This window comes from Trematomus bernacchii, unplaced genomic scaffold (assembly GCF_902827165.1).
Source record: "Trematomus bernacchii unplaced genomic scaffold, fTreBer1.1, whole genome shotgun sequence".
Taxonomy (NCBI): domain Eukaryota; kingdom Metazoa; phylum Chordata; class Actinopteri; order Perciformes; family Nototheniidae; genus Trematomus; species Trematomus bernacchii.
This window is the reverse complement of record NW_022987714.1, coordinates 730,977-753,753: the sequence shown is the minus strand read 5'-3', so window position 1 is coordinate 753,753 and position 22,777 is coordinate 730,977. Positions and strand designations below refer to the sequence as shown.

Below are 22,777 nucleotides of genomic sequence, written 5' to 3'. Positions count from 1 at the left end.
AATCAGTGTATTACAGGCAGTAAGGGATGTTTAAGTGCATGAGGTTGAGTGGATAGTTTATAGTTTAATGTCAAACTAAGGCGCCCTGAGCGGCCTTGTAACCTTCTGATCATGTCGGGCATTAATATGAGGTGGGCAGTAAAATGTTGCTCACCGACAACGAAGTGCATTCGTTTTTCTTGTCTTGCTCTCACCGGTCTCAGCACGACCTGGGACACATTGTTAAGATATGGACGGCCCAGCCTTAAATATCAACTCATGTATTTTGTTATGCTGGTGAAGGAAAATGTAGTTCTTCATGGACAACAGGTGGCGCCTCAGCACGAATGCTGTTGGCACATACTGCAGATGCTTGGAGTTGCCACAGGATGAATTCACAATCCTGTGCAGCCATGCAGTATGCCACTGAGTCTATTGAAAACATACATCTTCACAGTAATGTGGTAAGATGATACCAATATAAACACTCCTGAAACTTTGTCTAAGTGTTTCCACTAAATACTGTTTGATAATAACCAATCTGTTTCCCACTGGAGGGAACAATAATCTTGGTTTGTTTTCTGTTTTGGTCTAAACTGCACTGCAGTAAGCTTTTTCCTAATAAAGCTGCTGAAGTTCACACAAAAAAACCCATTATACATTGGGAAGGGGTCTATAAAGTAGTGAACAATTGCTGGAGGGGATATTAAATGCAGGCTGTTGGGCTTATTCTCCTGTAGAACAGTTTAACATCTTGTACTAATTTGAAAGATAAAAGAACAAAATAACTATTAGTTCTGCTCACATTAAAGCTGTCCAACAAAGTGAAAATATAATCAATACATCTACTAAAATACTTGCTGAGAAACATACAGTATTGTGTTGCCCTACAGATTGTATAATCCTCAGAATGTCCTTCCTCATTGTACCTGGGATGTTACACAAGTCACATGTGCCTCTTTTTATCTCATCCTCAGTTTTCACTTTTTTTGTTAATTTAGCTTTTAATTGCTTTATTAGCAACCTGTTTGTGTTGGAGGTCATATTTATTAGGGTTTAAGAAAAATGTCCTTGTGTGTTGTATATGATTAACTGTCATTTTGACGGACAGTAATCCTCGATGGGATGTCACTGACATGCTGAGCATAATTTATGCATGCAATGCAGCACACCTGGGGTGGAGGGGCGTATTAATGTCCCACATGCAAAGAGGTTTGATGATTCCTGCTCCGGCTCAACGCGGCGCCTCAGGGGTTAAGTCCGATACAGCAGTTTACACTGCGGATGGATGCTAGTAGAGAGGAGTCCCATGCTGTAGCGGAACTGCAGATCCTACACAGACCGCTGCCAAGCCAGAGGGGATTTGCTCCGATCCCATGAGCGTTTAAGGAGAGAGTTGGAGCGAGGAACACATTTTGAAGAAAATGATGTTGGGAGAGGACACAGAGGTTTGCAGAGCAGAGGAAGCTTTAGGGTATAGCTTCGGGTTGTGTTTGTTAACCCCTCACCTGTGGTCGTAATTTCAGTTGTTTCCGAGCCAAGGAAAGAGAAAGGAAAGAAAGGCGGGGGCAGGTTCCTGCGAGCACTGATTGGTGCGGTTAAACACTGAGGCTGCTGATGTTCGTCTGCAGGAGTCTCCTGCTGGATTTACTGAGTAGTCGCTTCTGTTTGTGTTCTGTAGTCACCAGGATGAACTTGTGTAAGTACATCTGATCTTCAATGCATCAGGATTTATCTGATTATTTAAGCAACAAATCAAAAAGATGAAAGGAAATTAGGTAGAAGTCTGCTTTACTGATGCTGTTAAATAATGCACGTGTGTGTCTTTGATGGCTGTAATGGTTTGTAATTAAGTTTTATGTCAGAGTTAATAGGTTTCATCCGTTAACCTTCCTATCACGCATGCTTTGCTGCATCCCTCCCACTATCTGCTCTCCATTAGAGGATCCACAGCACAGTGTCTAACCATGTTGTATGTGCAGAGTGTCACTTCTCTCTCAGGGGACTGGTGCTAGGCATGGGCCCTCATTAGCATCTGAATATGTTCTCCGGAGCAGGGGAGTTTTAGCAGTTGTCAGCACATCGTTTTCAATTCCTGAAGTGATCAATCATCTCATTCTACTTGTTTGCTGCTTCACTGCCAGCAGCCACAGTGGAGTGTGATCCTGTTGTTTTCTGTATTTGGCCGCAGTGCCACTTCCATACTGTCCTAAAAGTATCCTTGTTTTGAGTAAGCAATGTGTTGCATAGTTGCATAATTTAAATGATACATTTAAGATTTTCTAGAGGGAATACGTGCACTAAAGTCTTTACTAACTTCTGGAAAACCCTGCCATTATCACGGTTTAAACTATCTACAAGTTATCTTCTTAAGTTGATTTTGTTTGAGCTAAACCGCAACATTGAGTACTTGAAATGTTGTTCAGTCCCACTGTTTGTAAAATACAGTTATCTATATAATATCCCAGCTTCCTCTATTGTCATGTTGTTTGAATAGCCATATTTGCCGTGCACTGGCACTGTAAAGGTTTTGTGAAAATGATCGACATCCCTTTGTTTTCCTCAGGCCTCAAATGTGCACTAAAGAGAAAGTAAATGTTTTCTCTATGCTGTACTGCATCATTTGTTTCAGTCAGTCTGTGGCATTTAATCCAACATGAGATTTATAAACGTACTCCAGTGTTCATGCTGCACATTTCCCTTAAATCACTCTGTTGCAGCATCACAACGGCAGAATTAATGAGAGCTATTTTTAGCTACTCTTGTCCCAGAGCGGTCAAAATTGAATAAGGTTCTGCCTCACCCCTAAACCATACTACAGCACAACATTTATTCTCTGTCAGAGAGTTGAGCACCCCACCATAGTGCCTCAGCTCCCTTTTCGGAAGAGAAAGATTTCGTTTTTCTGCTGAATAGAGAGTTGGTGAGCCAGCTCTCTTTAATTGTAATGATACTCCAAAGTGAATACAAAATGAAACACCATCTTAGCTTCCCTCTTCATGGGTCGTGTTAGGTATTGTGATGACTCACTGTATATAAAAGATTTTCCTCTCCAGGTTGAGATATCCTTCTACTTTCTTTTGGTGCAGATGTGTACCTTACACCACATATGCATTAATCCCTACTTGTAATATATCAAAGCAGTTGGATACATCAGTTAGTTTCTGAGGGTTAGGGTTTGTATTAGCGACAGTACAAAAATCTGGAGACGGATGAAAGAGATGTGAGGCTAGCTTTCAATGCGACCCCAAAGATCAGCTCCTTTTACTGTTTTAACAGGCAAATCTGCAATTGAAAAGAACTGTCAAAAGACAAGTATGCTGCCAAAGTGGCTGGTAGACTTGCCAATAGTCGCCAAACAGCAGGTATTATTTTATTGCACTTGATTGAAATGGTCCTGCCAGGTCACACAACTACTTGTTTTTGTCATTGCTTCATTTGAAATCAGTGCCTTATAGATTACTTTGAATAATTGACTGCCTATTACGAGGTACCAAATACCAGTTTGGCCATATTTGACAAAGATACAGTTGAAATGATCAGTATATGGATTAATTTAGGAGTAACCTTTTGTATTTTGCAGTGATCTATTATAGCACAATTAAATCATTTGTGTACTTTAGCCATTTTTGTGAAAAGAAAATGGCTAAGGTAATCCGGTTGCAGCTTTTCCAATGTGAATATTTGCTAATCTTCTCTGATTTGTGTACGGTAACTATAAACCGAATATTTTGGGGTTTTGGATTGTTGGTCGGACAAAACAATACTTTAGCCTATGTCAATGAGGACTTTGGGTAAATGTGATTTGCATTTGTTCACCATTAACATGTTATGGACTTAATGTTAAAGCAAGACAATGGTTTGCACATCTAAATATAATGAAAGTAACAGTCAATATACAGTACAATGTCGAACCAAGAGTGCAAAACCCATTCGAGAAAACAAAGAACTTACACTCGAAAAGCTTGAACCAGTGAGCTTTTGCAAGTTTTGCTAAAAACATAAAACTCAAGAGAAAATAAGTTATACTTTATCAGAGTAGTTTCTGATCAAATTTCAGTCTAGAAATAAATAGCCTAATCATCTCCACAATCATTTCTGCTCTACCATTATGGAACACAATCATTAGTTGCAGCCCTAATTTGATTCATGAGGTAATTAGTGGTTTAAACTGCTGATGTGAGAGAGTTTCTTCGACAGACATGCTTTAATAGTTTGTTCTGCTGAGCAATAAAGCCCATCTGTATGGGTTTATTGAGGAGTTGTGTCATTAACAGTCTGTGTATTGACTCCACACAGTCCATTTCTGACCACAGCTTTCCTGTCCTCTCTGTCCTCAGCTGTGTGATCCATCTGTGTTGTAGTGCTGGCTCCAAAGTTCCCTGGTTGTAATCCCCCAAGCATGACCCAACCAACATGGTGTGTCTCCGCTGAGCAGCGGCTGCCAGCCCTGGCTCTGGCTTGTGGCATGAAGCTTCTGTTGGCACCGGGACTTTGTGGCCATAAAGGGCGTACACAACAGGGCCACAAAAGCTCATCAATCTCTGGATGCTGACACGACTTCAGTACAAACTGTACACAGAGCAGTGCAGAGTGGACTCAAACGCTGGCTTTTATGTTGTTTACTTGACTTTTGAGATTAGTGTCCCTGGCTCTGAATAGGGCAATAAAGTGTTGGATTGGTTGTAGGGTTGAAGTCAAAATGTCATGTGTGTACAGTATTTGTATTTGATTGTACTGCCAGTCATGTATCTTTGTTAATTCCTACAGTACAGATATCAGTACTTTTGAGGCCATGGAGCCTTTTGTGTTGAATGTGTTAGGATACACATTTAGCAACTAATAAAGAGTGCTTATTTAAAATGTGAAACAAAAGTTTTGTTTCTAAATTAATTCAGCCGTCTTTTTTTAAACCTCCCACACACATTTGGGAGGAACCTTCAGACACGGCCTGAAAATGTCAGGCCACTAGAACAACACCACACTGTTCCCCCTCTGTTACCAGAGCAACGAGCTCTGCAGGAGGAGAAAGCAAAATTACATCCCTTCAAAGTGAAAGGTGTGTGTGTGGGTGTGTGTCTGTGTGTCTTCTGTTTTCCCTTCCTAAAATTCTGTTTAGTTTTAATTTATTTTCCACTTCCTTCTGTTTTGCCTCATTTGGGATTTAACATTCCATTAATTGTATGGAGATGTATTTGTATTGGATCAGACACGGTTTGCATTCTCTAATCATATTTCCCAGACACCAACACATTTCTCACAACCCGGCTGCAACACAGGGCGTAAAATGTATACGTTTGTGTGTGCGCTGCATAAATGCTAATAAAGAATTTCTGGAAGTAGGGATGTCAACTGGAAACGAGCACCTCCTATAACTTTGCAGTTCAGTGGCACACCATCTTTAAATGTAGAGGAAATGTGGGAGTTCTCTGCATCAGCGTTTCCACAGCGCTGATGAAGAAGATACGGGTATAAATCTTCTTCCCCCGAATAGAAAACTTTCTGCCCCTGTTTTCAGCCGTCTTGTTAATATTCAGATGTCTTTTTTTTCTCTCGGAAGTGGGGAAGTGTATTCAATATAAAAAGCCAGGGGGAGTTCCCCTGTGCAGACTTTTGTCCCCCCCCCCCTCCTTGTGTGAATCCAACCATAAGCCGATTGAGGAGTTTGAGACTGTTGCTGCCAAAGCTCCAAACGTCTGGGGCCACTTGTGGCGATGCATTCAGTCACCTGTATCCCCAGACACGGGCTAACACTTGGCACTTAGCCGACAGGTCGAGACAGACATGAGGACGACGTGCTGAAGGGCCTGGGGGTCAAACAATAAACAGGACGGCAGCAGCCAGCTAAATTACATCCTTAGACTTTTCTATCATACATTGACGTTGCTAAAAATAGCCCACATTGAAGACATTATCTCCCTGAAAAGTGTTTCCATTTGCCTGTGACTCATATTCACTTGAACTGGTTGGCCCTACTTTACCACATTTTTATGGTGATGTGCAGATTTATCTTCAACGTGAAGACGTTCGATGTTTGGGGTTTGAAGCTGCCAACAAGGCGTTTAATTAACAAATGTAAGAACAATGTTGATAATGGAATTGTAAACACACGACACGAGATATGTTTATCAATTTGTATGAAATGGCTGAAAAAGCTAATTCTTCTGTTGACCTAGTAGTGAAAGGGTTGCCCATTAGGAATATATTCTAAAAACCTTTAGCCTACTCCTTGTTGCCAATATTTATTGTTGTTTATAATCTTTTTATGCATTCATTTTGGAAAATAAGGAATAAAATAATCTCAGTAAGGACCAAAATAAATTACTACTACTACTAAAATGTTGTCAGCTGAGAGTTCGAGCACTAGAAGTAATGCTGCCTTTAATGTAACGTTCATCTCCCTCCACTCAACTCTCATTGCACTTTAATGTGCCGCAACATGAGATCACTCTTCCCAACGAGTCCTGTAAGTGTTGGAGGTGCCAGAGAAATTACCGGCAAAGCAGGAGGGAAATGTGCGACAGTCTCACCCATTAAGGTCACACTCGTCGGATCAATTTACATAACAAATGGGGGTTATTGCATTAAGTTGCTGTGATGTGGGTTGTAATTTCCCCCAAAGGAATGGACCTGCTAGTATTTTATACGCAGTCATTGAATGTCTAATGTGTCGTGAGATTGTGGTGGAGGTGAAATGATATAAAAGGAGAGATAAGATAAGAAGTGGGGCGCAGAGGACAGTGTTGACCCAACAGCTGAAGGAGGCGACCTTCATCTCATCCTCTGTGGTGTTCATGTAACGGAGGCTGTGCTTTAATTCAAAGACTTACTGTCAGTGTGACCTCATTGTACCTAGCAGGGTTTTATCAATCAGAATCAGAAACAGGTTTATTGCCAGGTAGGTTCACACATACGAGGAATTTGACTTGGTGCAGACATAAAATATAAAACAAGAAATCTAATATAAAACAAAAAATCTTTAAGGACACCGTAATAAAATATAGTTAAAGGTGGGGTAGGTAAGTTTGAGAAACCGGCTCGAGATACACTTTTTGTTATATTCCATGGAATGCTCTTAACATCCCGATAGCAATGAATATCTTAAGTGCTTTGGCAAAAAAATCCCTAAAAAAATGTCATCTGTGGAAGCAGTAGTACTGTAAAAAGCACGACCAATCATTTTAGTCGGTCCGGCTAAAATAACTGGATGGCCTACCTGCCTGTCAGCCTTCCATCTGTGCACAAACTTATCTCGTGCCCTCATTGGTCATGTGCGCGTTCGTGTGTGTTGGAGGAGGGGCTCTGTGAGGAAGTGGCAGATTTTTTCCGGCTGTGTATTTTCAAATTCTAGCGCACTCGAGCTGGTTTCTCCAAAATTACCTACCCCACCTTTAAATAGCAATAAAATAAACCAGTAATTTACATGGAAATAGAATGCTATGAATGAATTATAGGACATAAAATATGAAATATGAAACAAGAAATATGTGCAGTAAGCAGTATGAACATTGTGTGCATTAATGTAATGCATATAGAGTATGTATTGTTGTGTGATTGTATTCAGTGTAAACATGGCACCTCTCACTGTGGGTCTACTTTAGTGGAGAGGATGTTGACGGTGTGTGGTCTGTTTGGTAACGTGTGAGTGTACTGCAGATAAAAACCAAGCACAACACAGTGCTATCTGTATCACTGTAAATAGGTAAAAGTGTTAAACTTGAAACAAACTCAATAAGCTGCTGGGTGCAGCGCTGTATGTGTATAGTGGATGTGACAGTTCCCATCCTTATTAGATTTCGCATGTGAAGAGGCCAGAAACACTGAGACTGCCTCTCTCTTTTAATAGAAACTCTTAACTCAGTAAAGGGAATGAAGTGGAAATGGGCTTACCTGTCAAATTATATGATTGTCGTTTAAAATGTGTATGATACTAGTCCGTTTATTGTTTTCAGTGTGTGTTCTCTATATTTGACAGTGCAGGCTTTAATAGTATTCCTTCCATTCCTTTCTTTGCAGTGCAGGAGTGATGCAAATCATTTAAAAAAGCCTCTTCTCCCTCAATCCAAGATAAGATTAATTATACTGCAAAAGTGCACTTACTGTACATAGCGTATACATTATGGAGGCAATTAGCTAGATTGTGCTAATCACATCCACATTATTCACATGGAGAAGCTCCTGATGGACCATGCTGCAGACAGAGATAAAGGTTAAAGTCACAGTTGTGCTGCAATGCTGCTGTGAAGATCCATTAAGGAGCAGATGAGCTCGAACACTGAAATGTTACAATTCATCAGTTTGAATAATTATTTTTTGCATGGTACATGATTTATTGTTTTCTTGACGGGGGGAGGGTCTATAGATTAATCAATAATGAAAATCATTGTTAGTTCCGATACATTTAAAATGCAGTGTTTTGACAACCACTAGCCCAAATCCCAAAGATATTCAGCTTACCATGATAGAAGACTTACATTTGAGAAGCTTCAACCAATTATTTTTTGCCATTTTTGCTCAAAACATCATTACCAGTAATCAATAATATAATGGTTTCCAATGAACTCTCTGTCATTCAACCAATGTCTTGAGAGAAAACAATAGGTTTGTCCTTTGGATAAGTGTTAAATTGATATATTGTCGGCTGTATTGAAGATGTTGAATGACTTTGAACCTGTTTGGTGTTAACTCGAGGGAAGTGTCAGGTCACATGACCGACCCTCTGTGTCCCTTTGTCAGGAGACAAAAGGCCGTCTCTTGTTAATCACGCTGTGCTTTATCTCTGTCTTCCAGAGCGCCGCAATGGAGGAGACTGTCATTTGGGAACAGCACACAGTAACACTACACAGGGTACGTATCTGCCTTCCGCCCTCAGATGCTCTCTACATCTGTCTTTGTTCAAACTCCTCCTGCTCCCAGTATCTCTGTGCTCTGCCTGTTTCTGCTATCTGTGCTTTCTTTCTCAGCATCCTCTAAGTGTGCTTACTGTGTGAACAGATGCAGGTGGAACAGACGAATCAGAGCTTTTTCTGTTCATGTTTTTTGTCTATGAAGCGTACAGAAATACACCAAAACTGCATTTTGTGCATGTTTTTGCAGACAAAAGCTAGCTGGCTGTGAACAAATAATATTTGGAGTATGTTTCGTAATAATGTATATTTTTGTACCGTTTAAAAGAAAGTGGAATATGCCAGTCGACTATTTCACTTAGCTCTGTCTGTCTGTCTGTCTGTCTGTCTGTCTGTCTGTCTGTCTGTCTGTCTGTCTGTCTGTCTGTCGGTATTCAGACCTATTTATATCATGCATGCACCAATAAAGGTATTCTGATTCTGATTCATAGTATTTTGTTCCACACATCAACATCCTAATCTTTGTCTCTCTGCATGCAGGCACCAGGGTTTGGCTTCGGGATAGCCATATCAGGAGGTCGGGATAACCCTCATTTTCAGAGTGGCGAGACCTCCATTGTCATTTCGGATGTGCTGAAAGGAGGTCCAGCAGAAGGCCTGCTGCAGTAAGATGTTGTTCTATTATTGACATTTATTAGTATTGAATTACACTTCCTGCTACAGAAGGACTCCGGCATGATGCCTGTCTCTGTGTCCTCTCTCTAGGGAAAATGACAGAGTCGTTATGGTCAATGCTGTCTCCATGGACAACGTGGAGCATGCATACGCAGTCCAGCAGCTTCGCAAGAGTGGGAAAATTGCCAAAATTGTAAGTGTCAACATCCTACTTTGAATTCCTTTTGATTTGGTTAATGTATGTTACCATGCATGGTATAGAGTGCCACAGTGACACGTCCTAAAACCCGGAAGTAAGCTTCTTCCGGTTCCTTCGACAAAAAAGCAATGCAATTTCTCCATAGGATTTTGGAAAATAGCTCGAAATAAGGTCTGTGGTTTATACACATTTAAGAGACGGATCACATTTGGTTCAGTCGGATAATATTCACATGTCTACCCTACTTTTATAATTTTCTAATCGTAAATCTAATTGCCAGATTAGATTTATGCTATAAACGAACTACAGCAGGGTCGCTGCTTCAACGTCACGCCAACTTAAGATCCATATTCAAAAATACAGATTCAAAATTGCACAAGTTGAAGCGTTTGTTCTAACAGTTTGCAGGAGGCATGTACTTGCTTTCAAGTAGAACAGGGCAAACAAACTTAGCGGGAGTATTTACGTGTTCGGTGTAATGACGTACAACGGCCTCGCCAATTTCTGTAGTCCTATTCAGCCACTTGTTAACAACCATCGTTTTTCAGACACGTAAACTCTTCAAAAATCACCAGTGGGGTCACTGCCGATGTATTTAATGTCGTAGAACAAAACGTGATCCGTCTCTTAAATGTGTGTCAACCACCAGACCTTATTTCCAGCTATTTTCCAAAATCCTATGGAGAAATTGCATTGCTTTTTGGCGAAGGCGTCACTGTGGCACTCTATTAAGACATTTCCTATATATTCCAGAATTGCCTAGTAGGAGAAAGTGCATGATGAGTGATTGATTTCATATTCCTGTAACTGATCGTATTTCCAGACAATCAGGCGAAAGAGGAAGGTGCATGTCCCCATGGGCCGCCTGGGGGAGAGGGAAACGATGTCAGAGCATGACGAGGAGGAGGACAGCTACGATGAAGAGATATACGAGACGCGGAGCGGACGCAGCGGGGCTTACAGCGCTGTGGGCGGGGCTATTAGCAGGCGCAGCGGGCGTGGCAGCGGGCGGAGGGACAGGGAACGGGAACGCAGCGGCTCGCGGGAGAGGAGCATCTCCCCACGCTCAGACCGCCGCTCACACAACCTGCCCCCCCGCCCCGCGAAGGTCACACTTGTCAAATCCCGCAAAAATGAAGGTGAGGCTCACAAAGTCGGGGATGAAAAAGGAGGGCACAAAGAAGATTTTCTCTTTTGAAGATATCTTAATTGATTTCTCAGTTTTTTTCCACAAAAGCAAGTGATACAAGGCATGTACATTCATCTCAAATTCACAAAGTAATGATATATGCAGCACATTCCGAGCAATCAAAATGTGGCCACACCCCTTTAACAACCTATTGAGTTACAGGTTACAGAGCACATTAACAATAAATAAAAAGGGAGATTAATCCGATGGTATTGTTTGTTACTAAATAAGTGCAAGGGGGGGAAATAAAACAAGAACAAATAAAGAAATAAACTGAAATAAAGACAAAAATGTTAATAAAAAATAAACAAATAATTACAAATTAAAATACAAAGAAGATTTTCTGAAGTAATCAAGGAAGTCACCTTCCCTTTTATTAACCCCACTGTTAGAGCCCGGCTTTAAGGAGAGAATAAGACCTCCAAATCAGCCTTGGTCAACTGCCATGGTAAACACAACTTGCCAGACGCAGCAAAATCCAAGTTCACTAAAGTAAATCTAAGTAAAAGAGCAATTAATCTTCTTTAATCAGTACTGTTAATCCCAGCGGGAGCAGCGGCTTGACAGTGAAGTGCAGGCAGTGCGGTGTGGTCACGTGAACTCTGTGCTAACATGCTCTTTGTTGCTGTCGTTCACTTTGTAAGCAGAATATGGCCTCCGCCTGGCCAGCCACATCTTTGTCAAGGACATTTCCCCCGAGAGCCTGGCAGCCAGGGACGGCAACATCCAGGAGGGAGACGTGGTACTGAAGGTGAGGAAGACAGGAAGCATGATCAACATTTTGATATGGAGAGATCATAGGATGTTGAACATGAACAAAACAATTTAAAATAACATTATTTTATGGATTTTTCTATTGTTACTTGTACAGTTACTGCTGTTCTAGTCGCTGTGCTTTTTATTCCTTATATTTATTTTCACAATCTAATGTTGCATAACAGCACTATTAGTATAGCTGCAGCTTGACCTGCTTGATGTAGCTCAGTGCTTTCACATTTTGGAGAACGTATCAAGTGGATTTTTCTGTTCACTAGGTTCTTTTTGAACTGTAGCTGTCCTGAACCAATCGTTTCTCACATCCAGCCTTCTAACACATGTCATGTGATCTTATTTCATGTTAGCACTTAAGAGCTTAATCAAAAGATAAAAGTAAAGAATTACAAATGTTCTACAATACAGCCCATATTTGATCTTACACATTGATCTAATTCCGACAAATCAGTGTGCCTTTTACACAAAGCATTTGTAACTCAAGCTAAACTTCTTATATCACCATTTTATTGCATTCAAATGTGAGGAAGTCTTCATTTGATCTCTCTTATTTTGCATATCTTTGTCATGTCATGGCTAATAGCTTCTTTCTCTGACTCCCACAGATTAACGGCACAGTGACAGAGAACCTCTCCTTGATAGACGCCAAGAAGCTGATAGAAAGGTCAAAGGGCAAACTAAAAATGGTGGTTCAGAGGGACGACAGGGCGACCCTGCTGAACATCCCTGACCTCGATGACAGCCTCGCTTCAGCCAACGCCTCCGACAGAGACGGTGAGAGTGGCGTTAGCGTTCGGCAGGAATGAGGATCGGCTCAAAAGCCAGTTTTTCCGTGTGTATCTCAGTCGTTGAGCAGTGTCTCTTTTGTTTGATCAGACATTTCAGATATCCATTCGCTGGCATCCGACCATTCCAATCGATCGCATGACAGACATCGTAGCAGCCGCTCGCGCTCTCCAGACCGAAGATCTGAACCCTCAGACCACTCCCGACACTCGCCTCCACAGATCAGCAACGGCAGGTAAAATCCATACAAACATACATTAATATATATTTATATTTCAGTCTCTTAGCTGTAACGGAGGAAACAAAAACTGTGTTGAATCATAATCTGTCATTTTAGTTTTGCTTCTTTATTTTTGCTACTATCTATCTCTTGTTTGCGCAGAAAACAGTAGCATCACAGCAGCAACAATAATTAGGATTTCAACAAAAAAGAAATCACAAAAAGTGAAGAAAATGCATAATCTGGCATCAAAGTGTTAAGAAAACAAGCAATGTGATTTTTTACCACCAGAGATGTAATATTAACACAACTATATTAATAACAGCAAAGACCTATCGTGTGATCAAAACTAAACATTTTCATATTTTAAGGTAGAGCTGAAACACATTTCTGACACATTTGAAACTAAATGATTAGTTGAGGAAATAATTGGCTCATTAATTAATATTTTATTAATAATGAATGGTTTGTATAGTTATAGTAGTTATAGTCAGTTATATTATTATTTTAAAGAGCTATTCATATAACTGATTTTGTCATTGTGTTTGTGCTTTTACCTATCAACGTTTATTAAGAAGGCTTCTTTGTTTTTGTTGTGAAGGACCTTCGATTTTATGTTTGGGTTAATAAAAGCCATCAGCCCATTCAGCACTTCTGTGACTGTAACCTTGTTTAAAAGAACCTCATTAATTCTTCATTTAAACTCAATAGAGCACCAGAGTGGTTCCCCTTTCACACTGCTTATTGACCCGAGCAAAATAAAAGTCAACTGCTAAGCTGCAAAGAGAGACAACCTTGGTCAAAATGATGGTCAATGCTCTGCTCTACTTAGTGTAAAAGTACAGTGCTTAACCTAAATTACTTTGTGTTTAGATTTTAACATCCTCTGTGTAATGTGGTACCTGGAAAAGTCTTTCAGATGATGGTGTATGCCAAACAAAGGGAACGGCATTAGCAAAAGTACAGTCTCACCAACACTTACTAAATGAGATTTGTCTGCCCTTTTTATTCCCTTAACAGCTGGAGAATACCGTAAGTTTGTCACCATAACTCGTGTGAGTAGTTAGCTATAGTGTTGGTAGTAAATCCTGGATAGAATTAATGTAGATTAATAGACATGTAGATCTAGTTTTAGTTGAGGGGGTTTCAGAGTCACAGATTTCACAGATTTTCTTGGCAGAAATGTTTAGTAAAGATGTTACTTCATAATAATGCTGATAATTTTCATCATCAATTATTCAGGGAGGTGTCTTGTTTTGACTTGAGATGATAGAGTCCGGTGGAAGTGTCATAGGATCCTCGTGTCTCTTAATGTTTTGGTAGGCAAACCACACGTTTGGCACAAAGACAACATGGCTCCAACAGGAGAGGAACAAAGGCCCGTCAGCAGCTATTAGTGTCAACTGTCATCCCTTTTCCATGTGGCTGAGCTTTTGTAGGATTTTCTTTATATCTGTGGATGTCTGGCCACATTTGGTTGAAAAGATTGTATTTTTGGGCACTGTTCACATTTATGAATATTAGGGATGCCAGAAACTGACCATGATCAAATTCGAAAATCGGACAGCCCTGGCGAATATTAATCGATTATGTTAATGAACAGGAAGGATTAGTTAGGACAGGATGTTATTATTTATTTGAACGTGAATCAGTGACCTGTGACCTTTTCTTTCAGTTCAGGAAGTTGGCTGTTAAAAGTAGGGCCTCCTCCTGGAGGGGTTTAAAAAGGGATGTGTCGCTTTGCAGCCGGTTCAAACCGGATTGTTACCTAATCACAATTAAAGCAGTGTTTTGCCAGTGAAGTTGTGCCAGTGAGCAGGAGGTGAGAGCCTTAGATCCTGCTCTGCTTACTTCATTTCCCGTCTGATTTCTCATTTGAAACACATCGGGAAACTGCATTTATCAAAACACGGGGAAATTCTATCATCATTTACTCACACGCAATTGGCCGGGGTCACTGTGAGTTACAGTTTACGCAGCCTGACTGTTTTCTATTTTTTTTTTAACTGGCATCAAAGTCAAACCTGTGCTGGTTTACAGCCAAAGCCAAACAGTGAAATTCACCTGGAGGACAGAATCCCTCAGATAAGCTGCTGTAAAACAGAGCATAAAAGAGTGAACTGACAAAGTAGTGACCTTCAAGACTAAGATAATATTTTTCTTTCTCAGCTAGTGCGTGTCCACTGCAGTCAGGAGAGAATTGAACTCATCTCAGGTTTTGTGTTTGAGTGGTGTTCAGCTGTAGTTTTGTTGCTTGTAGTCGAGATGTAGCCTTAAAGTTCTCCTCCTGCCTCCGAGCTCTACATCTGCAGAATACACTATTTATAATCTCACATATTCCTTTTCTAAAGATAAATTGTACAAAAACATCTATTTCTGTAGCAGTCACAGAAGTCGTGATGACGAACGAATCTCGAAGCCGTCTTCAACCCCAGTGAAGCTCCCGGAGGAGGTTCCTCTGCCCAAACCCAAGGAGGCGGCCGCTGCTAGAGAGGAGAAACAACTTCCTCCACTCCCAGGTCCGTGAGAGAAGAATCTGCATTTAAATGTGATTCGTTTGTGTACTTGAACGAAATATGTTTGTCAATTACCTTTTTTTCAAGGAATGTGAAAGATCTTTTATTTTGTTGATAAAAAAACGAACAATTATAAACTGTTGTTTCCTGTACATCTTGCACCATATCATTAGAACTCACTCCAAGTAACTTATTCAAGTTAACAGAGATGATAAAAGGCCTTAGGATAAAGAAACAAGGGGATATTTTAGGCTAGTGATCTGATGACTTAAAATAGACAAAAATGTTTTAATTGACTAAAAATGTACAAAAATAGTGGTGGTTTTCTTTGACTAAGATAACACTGAAATGCTCATACTTTTGGTCAGCTGACCTTGGCAAAAAGAGAATAAGGTAGACTTAATATGGTTAAAACTAACAAGGACATTTGCCAGAGGACAAACACAAAAATATACCTGACAGAATAACACTATGTAAATAAATAATTTGTAAAAAAAATAATGAACTCATAGACGAGTCCGTACATCCTTACATTCTGTATTGTTGTGGCTTGTGAGCAAATGCAACATGTAGCCTGGTTTTCCCTGTCCTTCATGAGCAGCAGAACATTTATTTATTTCATTATAAAATGAAGTCTTGTTTGAACCAGTCATTTTTGCCCTTTTTAAAAGCACGACTAGAGAAAAATAAAAGTTGGATCCAATCGCCTGCTGAGCCTGGCTGAGTTCGCCCGGAGCCAAGGGAAAATAAACCGTATGAGTTGATCGAGTCTGACGTTCCTCTCAGCCTGCAGCACTCTGCTGCCTTTCTGTTCGACCTCCGCGCTCAGGACACTCTGTGCCTCCAGCGGATTTGTGTGCAAGCGTCTGTGCGATAACACTGCCTGCTTCAAACACTTCATTAATGCACTTCTTCTGACTTTAACATGTGTGTCTGCAGTATTGTTTCAACTGTGTTTCAAGGAGTATATCTTTTGTTTTAAGCATGTTTGGTGCAGTTTAACATGTTTATCATCTGTCTGCAGTGATAAATGAAGTTTGTGGTTTTTTTTGTATTCAGAGCCAAAGCCTGTGTATGCTCAGCCTGGACAGCCAGATGTTGACCTGCCAGTCAGCCCCTCTGATGCCCCCGTGCCAAGCGCTACCCATGACGATGGCATCCTACGGTAATATTAACAGTATAATATGGTAACCATTAAAGTCTCCTGATATGTGGCATTTGTGAGTGCCTCCTTCCATCAGCCTCTGTTGACTTAATACAAAAAGGCAATTGTGAGGAAGGAATCGTGACTGCAGGGCAAACCACAGCACACATCTTGGAGCAGCTCTTTCAGTTTCCTAAATGCTCCCTCAGTTGTCTGCACAAAGCATTTTGGCTGCCCAAGGCATAGAGTTCAATGCTGTTAAGAAATGTGTTTTTCTGCACACACGGGTTTGTTGGCAAGTTGAATAAGCAGCTTTTATTATGGCTGGATGCACAATGTTTGTGCGTGAGAGAAACGGTTTACTGTGGCTACTTCTGTCTACAGCAAAACTGTTAAATGATATTCAAATGCCCTGTAGGAATGTTTCCCTCTCTTTCTACAGAACAATTTTACATCTATGCTTCTGTACGCTCACTGAAGACTAAATAAAGTCAACAAAAGAGAAATCTGGAGGGCATCCAAGAGTCACTCAACGATGACATAAATGGAGGTTTACATTGAAAAGAGGGAAATGCCAGCAAATGGTGTCATGTTGAAATAAATAAGCTTAAGTATTGTCTTTATCCCCTTTCCTCAGGCCAAGCATGAAGCTGGTGAAGTTTAAGAAGGGGGAGAGTGTGGGGCTGCGTCTGGCGGGGGGGAACGACGTGGGCATCTTCGTAGCCGGCGTGCTGGAGGATAGCCCAGCTGCTAAGGAGGGCCTGGAGGAGGGCGACCAAATTCTCAGGGTGAGATACTTTATGATTTAACAAAGCAAGGGTATGACCTGACCGCCTGAAATCAAGTGGTTGTTTGTGAATGAAGGTGTTGTTAAATTGAGATTGAAATGTCAAAAACTATTTCTATGTTCCTCTCCTACACCCTATATTCATGGTTTAAAACACTGGGTGCTTAAAAATGCCTGTACCTTCAGGCCGGTCTCTTAGCAATGACCCAGAGGGAGCACACACAAAAAAAACTGTTTCCTCTAGCTGTGTTTGTCCCATTTCCTTAAAGCCATATATCTTACTGTTTGTACCTCCTCCTCCTTTCTACAAGTACAAAGAGGAATAGTTTGAGTTCTTGCAGTGCAGTAAAACCTGCAGTTACCTAGGCAATACTGAGAACAGGAAGAGCTATGTAAACCTTTATCAACTTAGAGATTCACACCTCCTGTCAAGCAGGCTTTGAACAATGAAACTACTTCTTCACTTAATAGTACTACACTGTTCTGAGGAAAGCTTAATGCAGTAACCTCTGTTTTCCTCAATTCCAGGTAAATAATGTAGATTTTGCAAACATAATCCGAGAGGAGGCGGTGCTGTTCCTCCTTGACCTTCCTAAGGGTGAAGAGGTCACTATTCTAGCCCAGAAGAAGAAAGATGGTAAGTGAAGTGAGTAAGGAGATGAGGCGAGAGATGACTGGGTTGTTGGTCACAGTGGCCAGAGGTTTTTGACTCGATTTATTCTGTTCAGTGTACAGACGGATCGTTGAGTCAGATGTCGGTGACTCCTTCTACATCCGGACGCACTTTGAGTACGAGAAGGAATCTCCGTATGGGTTGAGTTTCAACAAGGGAGAGGTGTTTCGTGTGGTGGACACCCTCTACAACGGGAAGCTGGGCTCCTGGCTTGCTATTCGCATCGGAAAGAACCACCAAGAGGTGGAGAGGGGGATCATCCCCAACAAAAACAGGTAGGGGCGTCCAGACAGACGTGTTTATGAGCTTTAGTTTGAATTGTTTGTCAATTATCTCAAACAGTGATGTGCATGTAGGCTGCACCAAATAGTTGAAAGACTTATTCATTATGTGGTTATTGAATTATAAATCAACATTTGAATGCAGCATTATCTTCTTCTTTTTTCCGTCTGTTTATTCTTTATAAGCCCGCTATTTCTGTACAGTTGCAGAGGGTAGACTTGTGTTATAAATATTATCAAATGGGCAGAATTAGATTCCAGTAGAGTTTGTGTAGGATTGTTAACACCTTGTGTGAAAAACAGCATTGTCAGTCAAGTATATAAAAAAAATGAATATGATGTGTTAGACTTAATTTAATTTACTGCAATACATATTTGTTGGCGTTTATCAAATCAAGTTTTATTTATAAAGCACATTTAAAAGCGATTTTTGGTCGAGCCAAAGTGCTGTACATGTAATAAAAACACATTACTACAATCACAATAAAAGACAATAAATTACAACAGATATATATAAAAAAAAAAACAGTTTATCCTTTAAAGCCCTAATTTTTGACTGCAGTCTAAAAATATTTTAAAAACATTAAAAAAAAATCGTAGTAGTACAGCCCTACACCAGTCAGTAATTTACCTTATTTATGATAAACATGTTAATATTATCATTGCCATCTAGTGTATTTGGTTAATCGCAATTGTATGACACATCCATTAGCTTTTGTTATAATACATCTGTTTGTCAACAGAGCGGAGCAGCTGTCCAGTGTGCAGTACACTCTTCCTAAAACAGCAGGGGGCGACAGGGCCGACTTCTGGAGGTTTCGTGGTCTTCGCAGCTCCAAGAGGAACCTGAGGAAGAGCCGGGAGGACCTCTCCTCACAGCCAGTCCAAACAAAGTTCCCGGCTTATGAAAGGGTCGTTCTGAGAGAGGGTGAGGAATTGATCAATGTCCAATGGCCTATATGTCAACTTGAAATGATAGCTCAGTCTGTTCATATTTTAATATTTCTGTGCAGCTGGTTTCCTGAGACCTGTGGTGATATTTGGCCCGATCGCTGATGTTGCCCGAGAAAAAGTCGCGAGAGAAGAGCCCGATCTTTTTGAGCTTGCCAGTATGTTTGCATGCATTATACTGCACATACATTATATGTATAACATCAACTGACTACATCTTCGAGTAACTTTCTTAAATCTCTTCAACCTTGTTTTCAGAGAGTGAACCGAGAGATGCAGGAACAGACCAACGCAGTTCAGGAATCATTCGTCTTCACACCATCAAGCAGATAATTGACAGAGTGAGTAGGCCTCCTCTACATATGAAATGCATCATAGCTTTGATTTTTTTGTCACTGATATATCCCTATTGTTTTCCTCATGAAGGACAAACATGCTGTCCTGGACATCACCCCGAATGCTGTGGACAGGCTGAACTATGCTCAGTGGTACCCGATTGTAGTCTTCCTTAACCCTGACACTAAGCAGGGCGTGAAGAACATGAGGACCAGACTGTGTTCAGAGTCCAGGAAGAGCGCCAGGAAGCTCTATGAGAGAGCCCTCAAACTGAGGAAGAATAATCACCACCTGTTCACCAGTGAGTGTGCAGAGAGTTCAAACACAGAACATTCAATATGCAAACTGTCTCTTTTGCTCTTAAATCTTATTCTTCAGGAAGTGACTGTGGTTTCATTTGAAAATATTCTCTTTTAGCCACCATCAACATGAACAATATGAACGATGGCTGGTACGGAGCTCTGAAAGAAACGACCCAGCAGCAGCAGAACCAGCTGGTGTGGGTGTCAGAGGGCAAGGTGAGAGACCCTTTTTATATTTTATTTTAATGAGCAATATTTCTATCATTCTTTTAGTGTAACTGAGTCACACATGGGATGATCATTTCTTTGCTTTTCTCAGGCTGATGGCACTACAGAGGACGACTTAGACATCCATGACGACCGCCTGTCCTACCTGTCGGCCCCGGGCAGTGAGTACTCCATGTACAGCACCGACAGCCGCCACACCTCAGACTACGAGGACACGGACACGGAGGGCGGGGCGTACACGGACCAGGAGCTGGACGAGACTCTGAACGACGAGGTGGGTCTGCCCACGGAGCCCGCCATCACCCGCTCTTCAGAGCCCGTGCGAGAAGACCCGCCCGTGATTCAGGACACCCCTGGTTACCCTGGATACCAGCACCCTGTGCAGCCCGACCCAGCCAGCCGCATAGACCCTGCTGGCTTCAAGATGGCCGCTCCACAGCAGGTAAAGTTCATTTCTAGCTTTGCAGGCTGTGCTCCTCAGAGAAGGATGAATGGCTTTAAGTACTGCAGCACTGAGGAATCGCTCTTTGTGTTCAGTGTTGTGTCCTGACCTTTGTTAAGATTAAATGTCCTTTGCTAAGTTTTTGTACCTGTTTTAGAAGCTACTGGTATGTTATCATCTAACCACATTCTCTGGCTGGTGTAAAACTGATTCAGTGTAAGTAAAAAGGTCTGTGTTGGGGTGAGCGGTACTGTGTATGCAGGCTGTGTTATAAATGTCTCTTAACAATACTTCACAGCAAGAGGAGGCTGCTCAGACGGTGGTAGCGCCCCCTGCTGTTGAGCAGTCTATACAGATTGAGGGTTTGCACCTCGAGGAGCCGCCTGCTGCAGCCGCAGCTCCTCAGGCTGACTCACTTAGCAGCCCCAGCTCTGCCCCTGAGCTTATTGAACCCCACCAGTCTGGTCCAGAAACAAAGGTACCCGCTGTTTCACCAGCCACTCGGACCGGGCCTGGGCCCCAGCCTGCTGTTTTAACTGCCTGTCTTCTCGCACATGCTTTCCACTTGCTCTCTGCATGACACGCCCACACTGTGTGCCTCACTGAGCCCACTGTGTGCCTCTGGCTCCCAGAAGATGTGCGACAGACTTGTCCACATGCACCACAGTGGGCTGGGAGACCAGAAGGACTGGGGCATCTGAGTCTCTGACGCGGGTGAAGACATCCACAGCCAGCCCTAACTGTTGCTCTTACTTCCTTTGCATGGCTCCTAATGTTTTTGGGTTCCTTTCAGCTTTAACTCTCTTCTGTAGATAAACGATAGTAGCACTTACATTGGCATCGTAATGGTAGATGTGTCATCTGTTGTAGTTTGACGTTGCATTAGATGCAAATTGAATGTTGGTTGCATGATGAACGCTAACCTGCAGACAGTACTCTTGGTAATGATTTCCCTCAAGCAATTCTCCCCACGGAATAACAAACTTACATCAGCACACTGCATTGTGTCTTCTGTTGAGTCGTTTCGTCCGGATATGATGCCAACAAATCAACACTCTTCCATAGGAAGTACTGTAACTATATTTGCTGTCTACAGGCTACACATCATATGTTTGAAATGAGGCCTCTCAGAAATGTGCAAATTGCTTGTTAGTTTACTATTTATAAATGTGTTAATGTGTAAAACCAAGACGTGTCCACATGGATTATTATCATTCTTGAGAGGCATCTTGTCAAACAGGCATTCAGAACAGTTTTTGAACAATGGACAAGGGTTTGCTTGTGTAATTGCACTTTGAATTGATGTTTGCTTAATTTAATGGTTTGAGGATTTTATTTTCTAATGATTTGGTTATTGTTTCACATCTTCAGTTCTTCAAGGTTTCAGTTTATATTGAACTATTCATCTTGAAATTATTTGTAATCTGGTGTTGGGAAACTATTGTTCTCTGAGTGCTTTCTGTCCTCCATCATGGTGATTTGCTGAAACCTCGACATGATGATGATGTAGTGTGTGTGTTAATTCAGTGTTGTTTCTTCACAGATGTACAAGAAAGATCTGTACAATATGGAGGACCCCGTGCGAATCAACCATGGCCTGAAGCAGTCTCTGAGCTACAGTCACCAGCCGCCGTACCAGGACAAACAGCCATACCGTGAATACGACCACCCGCCTTACGGATACGACGGCGGCGGCTACACAGAACCAAAGCCTCACAACTCTGACTCTCACCTGCACTACGACAACCGTGTGCCTCATTACAACGAGCAGTGGCCCCCCTACGACCAGCAGACCTCGTCCCAGCCCGGGGGGGGGTACCAGCCGGGCCACCAGCAACCCATGGCCTACAGCCCCCGCTCCCCCTTTGACGACTGTCCAGGGCGGGACTACAGCCCCCCTCAGCCGCGCTACGATGAGGCCCCACCAGTGGGCTACGATGGTAGACGCCGCCACAGTAAACCCGGGCCCATTCGTTACGACGAGCCCCCACCCCCTCCCCCTGCTGGCTATGACGCCCGCTCTCCTTACGATGCAGAACCACACTGCTTCCCGATTAACTCACCCCGATCGCCGGAGCCCCCCAAGCAGTATTACAGTGACTCTGGTCTGAGGCCCGCCTACACTCCCGGGCCTCCAAGCAGGGGCTTCAAGCAGGGGATGCACGACCCTATGATGAACTCCGAACCTCCACTTCCCCCCCATATATCGGAGACCCTGCCCTCCCCAGGTGAGCCAGCGACCACTCCCGGCTCCAAACCCCTCCCTCCTCCGCTGAGGGAAGACCTGGAAGATGACCCGGCCATGAAGCCGCAGTCGGTGCTGAACAGAGTGAAGATGTTTGAGAATAAACGGTCTGTGTCCATGGACCGCGCTAAAGAAGGACTAGAATCAGCACTCAGGGTAAAATCCTCACACACAATCAATCACACATATGCTATTTATTCTATTGGT

At 42.1% G+C, this 22,777-nt stretch overlaps 1 protein-coding gene across 1 annotated transcript in view; it reads left to right on the top strand.

Moving 5' to 3' along the window:
- Positions 1-22,777, top strand: part of tjp1b (tight junction protein 1b) — a 34,854-nt gene that overhangs the window by 4,992 nt on the left and 7,085 nt on the right. Inside the window, 20 exon segments of the mRNA XM_034141320.1 lie at positions 8,770-8,826; positions 9,366-9,490; positions 9,591-9,693; positions 10,523-10,838; positions 11,533-11,639; positions 12,265-12,433; positions 12,536-12,680; positions 15,048-15,184; positions 16,241-16,346; positions 16,963-17,113; positions 17,641-17,749; positions 17,841-18,060; positions 18,810-18,994; positions 19,080-19,175; positions 19,276-19,358; positions 19,444-19,654; positions 19,771-19,871; positions 19,975-20,325; positions 20,624-20,803; positions 21,869-22,726. Of these exon segments, the coding sequence (XP_033997211.1) occupies positions 8,779-8,826; positions 9,366-9,490; positions 9,591-9,693; positions 10,523-10,838; positions 11,533-11,639; positions 12,265-12,433; positions 12,536-12,680; positions 15,048-15,184; positions 16,241-16,346; positions 16,963-17,113; positions 17,641-17,749; positions 17,841-18,060; positions 18,810-18,994; positions 19,080-19,175; positions 19,276-19,358; positions 19,444-19,654; positions 19,771-19,871; positions 19,975-20,325; positions 20,624-20,803; positions 21,869-22,726 (3,801 nt within the window). The 5' untranslated portion in view covers positions 8,770-8,778.